This window comes from Eupeodes corollae, chromosome 3, assembly GCF_945859685.1.
Source record: "Eupeodes corollae chromosome 3, idEupCoro1.1, whole genome shotgun sequence".
Lineage (NCBI taxonomy): Eukaryota > Metazoa > Arthropoda > Insecta > Diptera > Syrphidae > Eupeodes > Eupeodes corollae.
Genome location: NC_079149.1, coordinates 61,297,353 through 61,312,782, shown reverse-complemented (window position 1 = coordinate 61,312,782; position 15,430 = coordinate 61,297,353). Strand labels below are relative to the sequence as shown.

Genomic DNA, 15,430 nt, shown 5'->3' with positions numbered 1-15,430 from the left:
TTTATAATAAAGTTTATTTAACTATAATATTAAATCTATAATTAAGTGTATTTCATTTGGTAGATAAGAAGAAGGTACAATCTGTTGCCAAAGACAAGAATCGAAAGCACCGAAAGAAATTGAAGATAAAAAAGAATTTCCGTAATTTTACATTAGAAATGTGAGGGGTGAAAACTTTTAGAGATATACGTATAAAAACATACATATTTAAATTAATGAAGAGAAAAAAGAATAAACTAAACATTAGATAAGAATCCTGATAATGTTATTGATTTCATTGAGATCAAAGCTAAAAAGCCATTTCTTTTATGTTTTTGTTAAACAAATGAGTTGAACGAATGCTTCGTAATTCCGAAGGCAGTAAGTTAAAAAGTCTGAGTGCTATTGACGAAAAGAAAATTTAAAAATTTAAATTTAAAATACTAATGTATTGTGCTCTGGAATAATGACATGTTTTCTTAAATTGGGGTAATTTTTCATAATGAAATTATGCCCCAGTGAAATAAGGCCCCATCGAAATGAAAAAGGCCCCAAAAATAAAAGAAATAAGGCCCCAGCTTGTTTTGTCTTTTTTCATTTTTAATGAAATAATTTCCCTGCAACAAGGACACTTGTAACCCTCCTTTCCTTCAGTTATAGCTTCAGCTTGAATTTTTGAGATTGCATTCAGCACAAATTTTTAAATGCCTGCAAGGCAACAGAACAATATTTGCTCTCAGAACGACCCAAAACACCGTTGCATGCCTCAACAGCAGAAGTCGTTCGGATGTTTTCTTTAAAAACAAACAAGTTGACACACCCTACCTAAAAATAAAAATATGAGTAATTGAAAGAACAAGATGTACTGCTAAAACTTAAAAATACCTTTTGAATCCAAAATTTTTCAAAATAATTGAGGAATGATCCGAAATTATTATTACTGTCCGTCAACAAAATCCTTGATTTGATGTCCCGAAATGCCATTGGAATCATATTTGGTGGGAATAGCGGAAGAGCCATTATTTTGTGAAATGCGCACGAAGATGGTTTTGAAGCTCTGATGTATTCAAGCAAGGTGTGCCTGCTTCGCATGATACGACTTACGGCCTGACAAGAATGGAACCTTTAATTGTAGAAAACTTTTGAAATTTACTAGGCATAAACCATTTTTTTATATATGAAAAATTCTTACCAGCAACCGATTAATTTTGCCTGCGGGAAAACATTTTTAACAGCTTGTCTCATTCATTGTTCATAATCCGTTTGACACTTCAAAGGGTTTAAATCAAAAATATGATTTTGTATGTACATCATCAGCTGCTCATACGCCTTTTTTGTTCATGGGGAAAATCTTAAATTTTAAAATATGTTAAAAAATATATATGCAAGTGAAAATCCACTGATTTCATCAAAAAAATCGTGTATTGTCAGCTTATCTGTTACTCTGCCTCGTCAAAATATTCTATATAAATAACCAACAGTTGTTTGAAACACGATTGCGGAACAATTTTAAATGTTCCGTCCATAAAGATGGTTCTGTAGGTTGGAACGTTCTGTTTAATAAGTTTCATTGTTTTATATGATGAAAACAAACAAAATGTGAACAGCCCTTCCTCAACTATACATGATGTATTAGATGGCATTGGATTTGCCGTCCTTTGAGACTCCAAAATTGTGCCAAGAGTTCCTGCTGCATCCACGCAATCGTCTTTAATTTTATTCAAAGCCTTAAGTACATGGTAAGAACCCTCATCGTTCTTATGGCTATGTTCCACATAATTTTTGCCGTCTCACAATTTCCATCTGCCAATCAAACAATTCTTGCCTTACAAGAACTTCTCCAGCACACTGACTTTTTTTGTATATCATATTTTGGATGATAGGAACTTCAGTAATTCACTGTTCCTCCTCTTTCCCACAAACTTTTCACAATTCATAATTAATATAAACTAGATTATTCAAATCCGCACTTAACAGCACTTTGATAATCTGATTTATCCAAAGTGACTATGGTTTTCTCTTCAAGCTTTTATCACCTCGGTTTTACATTGAAACATGATTACTGGGACGACACTAAGCAGTATTTTTCTAACTCTGTGTCCTCGATTAGCGGATTTTCTTAATACATTTTGTAAAAACAATAAATTTTTGGTAATTTTAAGTAAATTGTGCAAAATAAAATAAGGCTCCAAATTGTTTTTCAAAATAAAATGAAATTAAGACCCAAATTTAATGTTGGGGTCTTTTTTCATTTTCAAAAAATCAAAATAAGTCCCCAAAAAATGAAACAACACCCCAAATTCAAGAATTTTTATTGTTGTTGTTTTCTGTACAGTTTTTGGGACCTTATTCAATTTTTTATTTTATTTCCTGGGGCCTAATTTTGCAGAGCCAATTTAGTCGACAAACTCATAGTGTGAACTTAAGTCCCTTCCCAACAAACACATATCTTCATTATCGCTTTTGTTTATAATAATACACATATTTATTTATATATCATTAATCGAACCTACCTGTTACCCCAAATTATCTTTGACTTTATACTCAAAGAATCTGATTAAACGAAATATTTTCTTATCCATCGGATGAAATTACCTTCAGCTTGATCATTTGATTTCCACAGAATGTTAAGCTGTAATAGAATGCACCTACAAACCAGAGCAGTAGTCCCAACGGTAGCACATAGTATTCCAAGAACAGAAATAGAAATAATTCCAACGTGATGGCGTCTATATACCCTTACTACGGCGGCGGTGGCGGCGACGACGGCATTAACTAAGGTGATTATCTTCATTTATTCTTGAAAATTGAAAATAGTTATAAATGTACATAAAAGTAGCACGGGGCACCTGTAGTAGCTAACTTGAGTTGATATATAAATCATGAGGTGTCAACTGCTTGAGGTGTTCAGCCGAGTGAATGTGTTAAGGCAAACATTGTAATGAGAATAAACTTCAGAAGGTATAGTTGTTTTTGGTGCATAAAATTCAAAGCATAGTCAAGCAGCATTCTATAGATGAAATACAGAAGAGGTGGGTTTTCTCGCTCAGTATGGTACTTTTGATGGAATAGTTTCTTAAATGCTTGTCAGAAAGAGTTTAACCGATGCATTTGTGTGTATTTTAATTAAGTTGTTTATTGCAAAGAATCATTTAAGGTACATACAACAACTACAAGTGATAATATAAATTTGAACTGGAATTCTATTATGGGAAGGTTTACATAAATTACAATAATCAACCCAAGCAGCGCTCAATTTTGAAAAAAGTTTTGAAATAAAAGAATTAGAGTTGAACTAATTTATATTTTTATTTTTATGGGCCATTCTGGTGTTCAAAAAATATTTTTTTTTTCTTTTTGGTCAGTGTTTATTTTTAAGAATATTCGGTGAAAATCAAAGGATTTTTATCTAATCCTTGACGCATTTGAATATATATATAATAATTCGAATATGCTTAATCAAGTACAATATATTATAAACGTTTAAGAAAATATATTTAATTTTATTATATTGGAGTCAAAGCCCACAAAATAAGTTTAAAGCTTCCTTTGCAATTTCAGCGGAAAGTTTTATTAAAACAATGAAAAATTCAGAAATGACTTTCACAATATTGATTGTATTTTTATACTACACTATATTGAAAGTTTTGCATTCGTAAACAAATTTGACATCCAGATTTTAATCAAACAAGACATTAAGATTGGTAGGGAAGTCAAAAAAGTGGGTCCACCGATCCCGTCAGTCTGTATGTCCTGGTCCCAATAGCACAAAGCATTGAGTCGATTGACTTTAAATATGAAAATAAAGTTCTTAAGCCGATTCGAGTTCGGCTTTTTTTTTTCATTTTTTCAAGACTAAAATTTAAAAAAAACTGTAGTCCCCACACAAATTTGTTGACCAAAAATCAAAAAAATGTAATTTTCTTAAAAACGAACCAACAGATTTTTTTAATTTTTTTCTAACTTTTTTGTTTTCTTAATTTTGCTTCTTTCAATAAAATAATTGCTTCTATTGCTTCAGAAGGATACCCCTAATAGAACCGTAATTTTGTTTAAGTTTTCTCAACAACTAATCAACCGATTTCAAATAAATAATTATTTTTTTTTTTGAAGTACGATATCTCGAACATCAGTTTTTGTATGAAACCAAAATGTAAAACCTAAATTAATAAACTCTAAGTAACTGCATAGTAAAAATATTTGTAAACTTAAATTAAAACAAATTTACAAAAACACCTCTAACGATTTTCTAATAAAAAAATTGAAATTTTATTAACTTCAAATAGGAAGTTAATGTAATGGGTCCGATTTGTCAAATTGAAAATTTTGACATTTCTCGACGTTTCAAGGTCGTGGGTGTTTTTTTACCATAGCCGTTTAAAAAAAGGTATATAATGCTAGAGACTTGAATTGAATTTAATATTCAGCCCTATCACAAATTCCAGCGTAATAAAAAATATGCTACGTTTCCCGATTGAAGTATCACAAATTCCATCGTAGTAGACTCGGAGTGAAAAAATCATTTACGATTTTTGAAGTTCGTATAAATTGGCATCACTAAATTCGAATGGAATGGAATGAATGAAAACAACTTTTTCCCCGTTAAATAATTTGTTTCGGACGCTGAAAGAAAACGTTTATTTTAAGGAAAAATGTGAGTAATTTTACAAATTCTATTGTTTTATAAATAATTATTATTAGCACAATATGAGCTAATGAGCAAAAGAGCAGATCTGGTGCAAGGCTTCAGAAAACTAGCAAAAGAAGAAGTACAAAACTTCTGGGAAAAAGTAAAAGGCGAACTGAACGGTCTTGGGCCACCTCTAAAAGATGCCTCAATATGGAGAAAAGTAAGTGGAACATTCAAATGAATTTACCACGTAAAATAATATTGCATTTTATATATAAGGTATGGTTTGATTGGAAGTCCTATATTAAAAGGAAGCTTGTTCACAACAAAAAAGAAATAAAAGCAACTGGTGGTGGGGAGTATAGGTAGCATTCCTTCTCAAAACTTGAAGAAGCTGTTATAGAGCTCACGGGTCTTAAAACATCAACAGCAGGAATCAAGAACACTCATTATTTTGGAACAGAAATCACTCGCCAGTATCCCGAGGTTGAAACCAATACACAAACGGAGAAATAAAGTCCTGAGACACCTGAGATACCTGATAATACGGTCGAGTTCATATATGATTCTATGACATCCGATGGAGGAGTATATCGAGAAAACGTCCCTCGAAAAGTTGAGGATTCGGCAAATCTTTTGAGGCAGCTTCTTTAGAGATGGCAATAATTGGAAAGACCAATGAATCCATTTCGTTAGAAATATGATCAAGTTTATGTAAATGTATATACTAAAGAAGTTTGTTTTGAGTTTGAGCACCATATATTTGTTACCTTTATTGAAAATCAAAATAGCGACGGTTTTGTAATAAGAATTGAATTCAATTTGTAATTTGTTTATCGTAGATCGGGGTGGATCTGTCCGTAAGGAGAATTATTACTATTGAATTTGTGATAGGGCTAATTATATATTGCAACGTGATGCCATACATGTTTAATTTGGAAATTAACTTTTTTCTTAAATCAAAAAAACTGAAAAAAATGTCACCTCGAAAACTGTACGAATAACAGATGATTTTATCTCCAAAACTATTTTGTGCAACGAAAAATAACGTTTTTAATATATGGTAAAATTTTGATAAAAATCAAATGGACAGTTTTTTTTATAAAAAATAAAAACCAAAGACACATTACTCAAAGTTGGTAAAAATTTAATTTTTCAAAACTGAGATATTAGCTTTAAACTACTTTTATCTTTCAAAAAATATTGTTGTATACATTCAGTAAACTTTTGGGAAAAATCGAATTGACCATTTTTTTCACAAAAAAATAAAAACCTAAAAAATAGCATATATGTAATGGTTTCAACATTTATAAATATTTTTTGAAATATACGAGTATTACATACAATTGGTAAAAACTGATATTCGTTTTGAATACCCGAGAAAACTTTAAAATTATTTAATCCCATGCTAAATTTATTTACTCACGTGAGATAATGGTCTTAGAAAAACTTTCAAGAAATACCTTCTAAGATTGATTGATTGTTGCAAAATAAATAAAATGCAAAATATTGTTTCGAACTTAAAGTTACTTTTTTAGATAAATTCAATTGACAAATCACAAAAACTACAAAAACCTGATAAGAAATGGTTTTCGATTCAAGTATTAAACAAAGAAAGACTTTGACTTCAAATTTATGTATCAATAAGATCAATATCATCGGCGTATCCGAGTAATTGGTTGGACCTTTTGAAGATTGACGGTTGAGTTTTGCACAATTCTTTCCAGGGCGATGTTGAAGAAGTCACATGACAGTGCATCGCCTTGTCGAAAACCTTTTTTGAAATCAAATGGATCGGTGAGATATTTTTCCGACCTTGATAGAGTAGCGTGCATTTTCTATCGCCATTCTGCACCAAATTATAAGTTTGACAGGGATGCAAATACTAGACATTGCTCTGTAAACCTCTTTGCTATTGATGATGTCATATGAGGATTTAAAATCGATAAAGAGATGGTGGGTATCGATTTGAAGTTGGGGTTTTCCCAAGATCTGCCGTAATGTGAATATTTGGCCAATGGTGGACCTTCCTGATCTGAAGCCACACTGATAAGGCCCTATCAGGTTATTGACGAACGGCTTCAGACGTTCACATAATACAGCAGAATGGAGCTTATATGCAATGTTCAGGAAACTGATATCTCTGTAGTTGGTGCAATTCAGAGGGTCTACTTTCTTATGTATTGAACAAACATAGTTGAGCTAGTGAATGCTACTTATCAAGTCCTCGCTAGCTGCTTTCAATTATTCGGTAGCGATGCCGTCAGCTTCACCAGCTTTGGTGAATTTTAGTTTCGATATAGCTGCCTATCTTTACTTGGTCGAGTTCGGGAAGGCGGAATTGTTGATCTGTGTAGCCTAGGTTGAGTGGTTCTATCTCCCTTACAGCGAAATTCAGTTCATCATCACCGTTATATATTTTGGAGTAGTGATATCTCCATATTCTCAACTTAGACTGCGGTTCTATAACGATGTTCCCTTATCGTCCTCATAGGCTTCGGTTAGTGGCTGGGACCCTTGGAAGGTAGTTTTTACCATTTGATAAATTTTATGAACCTCATTCCTACTGTGATATCCCTTTTTTACGCGCTTCTCATGTTCATTTTTTGTCACCTAAGAATCCGGTAGCCCTCGCTCCTCGTAAAGAGTTGGCGAGAAGCTCTAGTCCTTATGGCTTAATAATATAAGTTCTTATTATTCGGCCTTTTTGCATAGAAATGCTTGTTAGTGAGCAACAACAAACATGGAAACAGTCCTTTAAATCGAACGAAATCTGCCTCACTTGAAATAAATTCGAAGTATCGGTTGCTTGCCGGCGCAATTGCGAAGCATTTCCGTTTATAACAAAAACCAATTAGAAACTAACAATATAACTTTTCTTATCTTAACGGTTGATCTTATATTAAAAATAAGTTTCCATTTAAATTTGTCCATATTTAATAATTAATAAATATTTTTTTCGAATTTAAGTTTGACGATATTTTTAAAAATAAAAATCAAATTAAAACACTTCCTACCAAGAAAATTTATAATTATTTAATTTAGAAAAAACAACTTTTTTTCTTTAATAAATTCGTCAATATTTCATGTGTGTATGTGTAAATATGCCAATAAATTTATAATTACTAAGATTTTAAGAGGGGACATAAAACTCACATTCTTGCCACATAACTGCAACTCAAGTTTTTGTGTTTTTTTTCTTTATCAGAAACAAGACTAAAATAAAACCCAAAGCTTAAACTTGTTCGTAACCATATAATAAATTATTTCAAACCACACAAACATCAGTGAGATGTTTGCAAATGAAATTCAGTCGTCAAAAAGCTTATTCACTGAGCCTTCAATGCTTAAAAAACATAAAACAAACTATGAGTACTCGAACATGGTGAATAAGTTGAAGTGAAGAGACGGACAACCACAACTTGAAAGATAGCGGAATATTTTGAAAGCGAGAGTGAATAGCAGCACCTGGGAAATCATGTCATATGGTCTGAAGTGTCTTTGTATAAAGTGCCATAAAATACAACCTGTTTAACTAGCTTTTTTTCACTAAGCTACTCTTTTACAAAAAGGTGCATTTATAATACTCTTAAATGTTCTCACAAAATAAGCTCGGAGTAAGCTGAATTGTATTTTAATTAAATGTGCTACTGCTGATAAAAAGAGAATTGTGTGTGCTCAGGTTAGTACACCTAACTTTGTTAGGTGTACAACTTAAGTGTTAACACCAAAAGAAACATGAAAATGAATACAAAATAAAATATAACTAATTATGAATCTAATTAGTAAAGCTTTAATAAAACGGTGTTTTAAGCTTCTCTGTTGTCAACTATTGGTTGAAACAAAACTGTGTGTGGGTTTTAATAGGTTGTTGCATATTTTGAGGTGTTTGTTTGATTTGTTAACTAAAAATGTTGCTATATTATATTATTTATATGTCAGGTAGGTTTTTAATAACTCCAGTAGCTAATGCTCAGGTAGCAACTTGATGTTGTATGATATTATGGTTACAATTCACCGATTAGGTTTTCAATGAGTGTATATCATTCGAATACGATACTTAAGTTATCCTCTAAATAGGATTGTTTACTTTACATTTTTCCAACCATTTGCAATTGTTAAAACCAGGGGTGAACACAGGTAGGGGGGTTTGGGTTTATACACTAATATTTTAAATCAAAAACAGCAACCATGTTTGCCTTTGTGGCTTTTTTTCCCTTTTTCAAGAATAAAAATCAAATAAATAATGAAAGTACGTGATGTCTCCCAAATTCAATATTTTTGAACAGGTGAATGCGTTTCTGCATTTAAACATACCTAAATGTAAGACACAAAACAATATGGGACATATTCATAGTCATATTTTAAACCCGAGTCTATTTGAACTGGAAACTAAATTTAACATATAGGTTAGACACAGCTGCTATTCATAAAGAATTTTCCAGCTCTGTTTAGTTAGAAATAGCTTTAACGCATATTCTACTAAAAATTTCAAAAATTTCACTTAAACCTATACAAAATGGCTTGTAAAGGTTACAAAATAAATTCCGTTAGCTAGAGAGCCAAAATCTTTGAAACCCTTTAAACTATTTTGTTTGCTGTTAGTTGAAAAACTTTATGAAGTCGGGCTGGTGGTTTTAAGACTTAGAAGCAAGCAGATATTAGATAACATTTCTTTGAATTTCGATCTATTGGTAATCGATACCTTTCATACAAATCGTCTTCATCTATTTCAAAGGGTTCGGGTTAAGTAAAGCTTTGGGTTTTGTTAGTTAATAGCATTCCAACATCCAGCAAAATATCAAAATATTGATATATGGTTAAGTCTTTTGCCACTTTAATTTTAGATTTTAAATTTTCGAATAAAATGTCTCGTAACTTAATTTACTCAATCACTTAGTTTATTTTTGACGTTTAATAGATTTAGAAACAGCTTAAATATAGGTTTCGTCATGTTTATTTTTAGACTCCAGATTATCGTTTTAAAAGGGTATAAATTGTCTGTGAATATCATAAACTAAAGTTTAATTTAGCAATGCCAACATCAGAACTGTTATGTTTTATTTATAATGCATACAATTTAAATTGAAAGAAAATACATATTATTATTCAATATTCGAGAAAATTCTTTATGGAAAATATTCTAATTGAAAAAACGGCCAACCTCTTTCACAGACGACGATGAACTGAAAAACTAGCAATAATGAGTGTACGTCGTATGTGTAATTTATATAACAGATTTTCATAGATTTATGTGTATGTATAAAGTGTATAACAGAATGTCATAGCAACAATTGAATGAATACAGGATACGTACTTAGCATAATAGTTAGCAAGATAGTATTTTAGAAATACAGTGTATGAATACATTATACTCTCCGCCTGGCCGAAAAAAAAAAAAAACTTAACTTAATTATTAAAAAAAAAACTTAATATTGGAATCTAATAGGGCGTTTGGTTTGTCTTCCTGAACGTCGTGGAGTGTGGACCTCTGGATGTGGAGGTACAGTTCTAGTTACAGCTTTTGCTGATGCTTGAGGACGTGAAGTTGGAGTTTCAGTTGCAGCCTGTGTTGATGATGGTGCTTGAGATACCGGATGATGGCACACTATCACATCATGATCTGAAAATGAAACTGTCCGACGATCTTGTACGATAGGTTGTTGAGTTGGAGTCTTCTGGATTGTTGGCTTCGGAGCTGGGACATTCACGAGTCTGAGTTGGTCAATATGTCTTTTAAATATATAACCACTGTCTAATTTAACAATGTAATGTAATGAGCCCAACTTTTGCGTGATGAATCCTAGTTCCCATGCTGGTTTATTGTTTCTGTAAACTCGAACAGTTACTCGGTCACCAGTTTTGAGACTACGTATCGTACCATTTTGTGGAACAGTTGATGGTAACTCTTTAGTAGGTCTTATCGCATCTAAACGAATACGTAGCTGACGATGCAGGTACAGCTCTGCTGGACTTTTCCCAGAAGACAACGGTGTGGCTCGGAATAATTGTAGTATTTGATTTAGATGATCCGAGTTATTCTCCATCTTTTCAAGCTTTATTTTTAATGTCTGGACAAACCTTTCTGCAAGTCCATTGGTTGCAGGATGTCCTGGCGCAATGAATATCTGAGTGATGCCTCGGTCCTTGCAGTATTTATCGAATATCTGATTTTTGAAAATCGTTGCATTGTCGGATACCAAGAAATTTGGATAACCGTGAAAGGAAAATATGTCCTCTAGAAGAGACATTGTTGTGGACGTGTCCGGTGCTTTCTTAATTGCTCTGACCTCGGGCCATTTAGACTTCGCGTCAATTAATATAAAGTAGAAATTACCATTTTTGGGTCCAGCGTAGTCAATGTGAACTCTTTGAAAATTTTCCTGTGGTTCTTCCCAATGATGTGTTGGTGCTTTTGCTGGAGATTTTTGGTTCAGGGCGCAGGCTTGACATGACCGTACTACTTGTTCAATATCTCGATCAATATTGTGCCAGTAACAGTATCTTCTCGCTAGCTGTTTCATGCGAACTATGCCTGGATGTGTTACATGAAGTTCGTCCAATATTGTCTTTTGAAAAATTTTTGGGATGTATACTCGTGAATCTCGGAATAAAATGTTACCTTGCAGTGTATATTCCTGTAAATAGCTTGTTCCGGCGTTGATTTCTTTTATTATTTTTGTCAGATCAGGGTCCTTAGATGTTTCTTGTGCTATCATTTGACTAGTGACGTTGGTTGAAGATATGTAGCTGAATGAATTGTTTTGGAGCTGAAAGATTTCATCATCGATTGTAGAATGTTCTTTGGAAGTTTTACTGACCGGATTTCTTGAGAAATAATCGGCATTGACATTTCGGTCGCCGTTTCGATGAATTATTTCATAGTTAAAATTAGACAAATAACTTGCGTACCTGAGCAATCTAGCGGCTGTCATGGGTGGCAAATTACTATGATGATGGAATATTCTTGCCAGAGGTTTGTTGTCCGTGATGAGCGTAAACTTTCTACCATATAAATAAGTAAAAAGTCGGTCAAGTGCAAATACAATAGCCAAGGCCTCGCGATCAATTTGGCTATAATTCATCTCAGACTTTGAAAGGGACCTTGATACGAAACAGATCGGTTTCTCGACTCCATCGATGATATGAGAAAGAACAGCGGCTACTCCCACAGGGCTGGCATCGCAAGCAACAGTGACTGGCAGTGAAGGGTCATATGGAACAAGCGTCTGTTCGCTTCCGATCAAATGTTTAAGCTTGATGAATGCTGCTTCACATTTCGCTGACCAGAAAAAACCGGAATCCTTACAGAGTAGCTCGCGAATCGGGGCTGTGATAGTTGAATGGTTGGGGATGAATTTACTATAGTAAGTCACTAGTCCAAGAAATTGTTTTACTTCCTTCTCATTAGTTGGTCTTCGTGCATCGAGAATAGCTTCAACTTTCTTTGGATCTTTAGCAATTGTCTTGAACGATATAAGGTAACCAAGGTACGATATCTTGGTTGCAAAAAATTTACATTTTGATCTATTTATATGCAAGTCATTGTCTTGAAGTCTCTGGAAGCATTTCAATAGATTATCTTCGCATTCTCTTAGGGATTCGCCATGTACGATGATATCGTCGAAGTATGAAACAACTCCGGTTAGGCCGTTTAAAATTTGGTCCAAGATTCGATGAAATTCACTCGGAGCTGATTTGATGCCAAAGCTTAAGCGGTTCATTTTGAATGTGCCTTTGTGCGTTGAAATTGTTTGAACCATCGCACTTACTTCATCTACTTCAATATGAAGGTATGCTTTGTATAGATCTAATTTACAGAAGTATCTTGAATTCCTGAGGTTGTTCACTATTTCGTCAATTCGGGGAATCGGGTAGTGCGCGTCTGTGAGCTGTTTGTTGACAGCAACTTTATAGTCAAAGCATAACCTAACGTTTCCATCTGGTTTTGGCACAGCTACTATGGGTGATCCCCAATCACTTTTGTCGATGGCTGTGATTATGTTGTCTTTCTCCAGCATGGAAAGCTCACGTTCGACTTTGTCACGAATAGCAAACGGTATGGTTCTTGCTTTGATGAAAACTGGCCTTGCATTACTTCTGAGCTGTAAAGAGCACTTGACACCTGGAATCTTGCCTACTGACTGCTCGAAAATTTTTGGAAATAATTTCACAAATTGGTCAACTGATTTTACCTGGAAAACATCTTGAATATTATTTTTGATTGACTGATTGATGACTTTGTCTATTTCTTGAAGGCTTATATGCAGACGCCGAATCCACGTTCGACCAATCAATGATGAAAACCCCTCCGGTACAATGAACAGTTGTTCAACAGATTCGATGTTGTTGAATTTCACTGGAACGTCGATGACTCCTAGAGGTGACACAATACCGGCGTCGTACGTTCTGAACTTCAAAGAGCATGGCTGGAGTTTGATATTCAACTTCAGCTGTTCGAATTTATTAATGGGAATCAGGGTATATCCGGAACCCGAGTCAACTTCAAACTTCACGGCTTTGTTGGCTATAAATACTTCAACTTCATATTTCTGTGTTGTTAAATTTGTGGAAAACAAATCAACGACTTCCATATGGTTGAGATTTAGATCGCTCTGATCAAAATTTGATTGGAAATCAGCGTAATCTGTGATGTTTGATACAGTTCTGGATGTTGACTGGTGATTTTTATTCTTGACAAGCGTAGATATGCACACTTTTGACACGTGCCCTTGTTTGTGACAGGAACCACATCTCAGTTTGTCAGGCGCTACCCTACAATCTGTTGACATGTGATTGTTCCTACCACATCTGATACACAGATCATCAATTCCGATTTCTCTAAAATTAACTCTGTAATTGGCATTTCTTTTGCTGGAAGTGTTTCTTCTTCTGGAATGTGTTCGTGACCCGGCTTTCTTTGAGGATTCACGTCTGGATTTTGAAATTAAGTTGATGTTCGTCTGTGCTGAATTGATTGAAGTATAAGATTGAGCAACCTCGTTGGCATTAATCTTAGCTGTCTCATAAGCTAAAGTTTTTGTTACCACTGCACTGAAATCCAAATCGGTCTCTAAAAGTTTCTCTCGAATGCTATTGTCTCTAAGTCCTCGAATAAAATGTCCTCTCAAAAACAAGTCAGTGACGGATAACCCACATGAGCAGTTCAATTGACAATCGATGGCTAGTTTTTGCAATGCAGCCACGTACTCAGAACAACTTTCGTTAGGTTGTTGAACTCTCATCAAGAGGCGATGCTGACCCACGAGAACATTAACAGAAGGTGCGAGCTTCACTTTGAGAACTTTGACAATGTCTGTATAGCTGGATTCTTCAATGGTTCTTGGTGCTAGAAAATGCTTACATTTGTCGTAGAGATTAGGTCCGATTGAATTCAAGAATGTCCTCTTCTGAATAACTGGGTCGGTTAAATTCTTCAAAGCACAAAAGTTCTCGAATCTCTCTATATATTGTAGAAAATTTTCATTATCTGGATTGAAAACCTCAAAATTCGAAGCGATAATCGTCGTTGAAATTGAACTGGAATCATGTGCAGCAGCACCAACGTTGTTTTGTAAGCTCATCATATCTCTCATAGCCTGGAGAAACTGGCTAAATTGTGCAGCGTCCATAATTCGGCTTTTATCTCGTCGCCAAAATGTTATGTTTTATTTATAATGCATACAATTTAAATTGAAAGAAAATACATATTATTATTCAATATTCGAGAAAATTCTTTATGGAAAATATTCTAATTGAAAAAACGGCCAACCTCTTTCACAGACGACGATGAACTGAAAAACTAGCAATAATGAGTGTACGTCGTATGTGTAATTTATATAACAGATTTTCATAGATTTATGTGTATGTATAAAGTGTATAACAGAATGTCATAGCAACAATTGAATGAATACAGGATACGTACTTAGCATAATAGTTAGCAAGATAGTATTTTAGAAATACAGTGTATGAATACATTATAAGAACTTATCAAGAAACTATGTATATGACATTATGTCTTCGGTCTAAAGGTTTAAAACCATTGTTTCTAGTATTTTCATAGTGAAATATAGTTTAAGAAAAACGTGTTTGACAATTTCAGAATTCAATAAAGCAATCTACGGTAAATTTGAATATGAGAAAACAATCAAAGGAAAAATGTGGAAGTAGACAAATCTCACCTCATCTCCTTGTTTGTATAACTCATATTTATTCATGTGTGAGAATGATGGGATTGACAACGCAAAACTAGGAAATAAGGCAAACAAAAAACTTATACAAGCACAATGCATATAAAAATAAAGTATTAGCTTTGAAGTCAAAGTCAAACTGTTTTGTCAATCCTGAAATCAAGTTATATGTGTTTATATATGTAATTTTTATTCATGCATGTTTTTCAGTACCTACATACGAGTATGTATATAAAAAAAAAGAAAAAAAAAACACTTGACATTCAAAAAAATATAAAAATAATATAATATATATTTTTTGATGAAAATTATTTTCTGCGTTTGTCATTGGTTAGAATGCACCTACGAAGCGCCATCCTGCTGGAACCAAATTTCGTCTAGTTCCACATGGTTCAATTTGGACCATAAAAAATTAGTTATCATCGTTATGTAGCGCTCGCTGTTGACGGTGACCGACTCACTAACGTCGTTTTCAAAACAAATACGGACCAATTATGCCTCCGGGCGAAAATCCAAACCAAACAGTAACTTTTTGAGATTGCGGTAATTTTGATTCTTAACACAGCCATTTGTCCAAAAATGCGCTTCGTCACTGAGGATGGTTTTTCAACCACCATTTCTTCCAAACAAT

At 33.6% G+C, this 15,430-nt stretch overlaps 1 protein-coding gene across 1 annotated transcript; it reads right to left on the bottom strand.

Annotated features, from left to right (window-relative positions):
• Positions 1 to 10,038: 10,038 nt before the first annotated feature.
• On the bottom strand, positions 10,039 to 14,241 carry LOC129950502 (uncharacterized protein K02A2.6-like). The gene has a single exon (XM_056062438.1). It carries the CDS (start codon positions 14,239 to 14,241, stop codon positions 10,039 to 10,041), a length of 4,203 nt encoding a protein of 1,400 aa, XP_055918413.1.
• Between the last annotated feature and the right edge of the window lie 1,189 nt (positions 14,242 to 15,430).

What these genes read in the sequence shown, in the direction of transcription:
- LOC129950502 (XM_056062438.1), bottom strand. Translation starts at nt 14,241, where the DNA reads ATGGACGCTGCACAATTTAGCCAGTTTCTCCAGGCTATGAGAGATATG.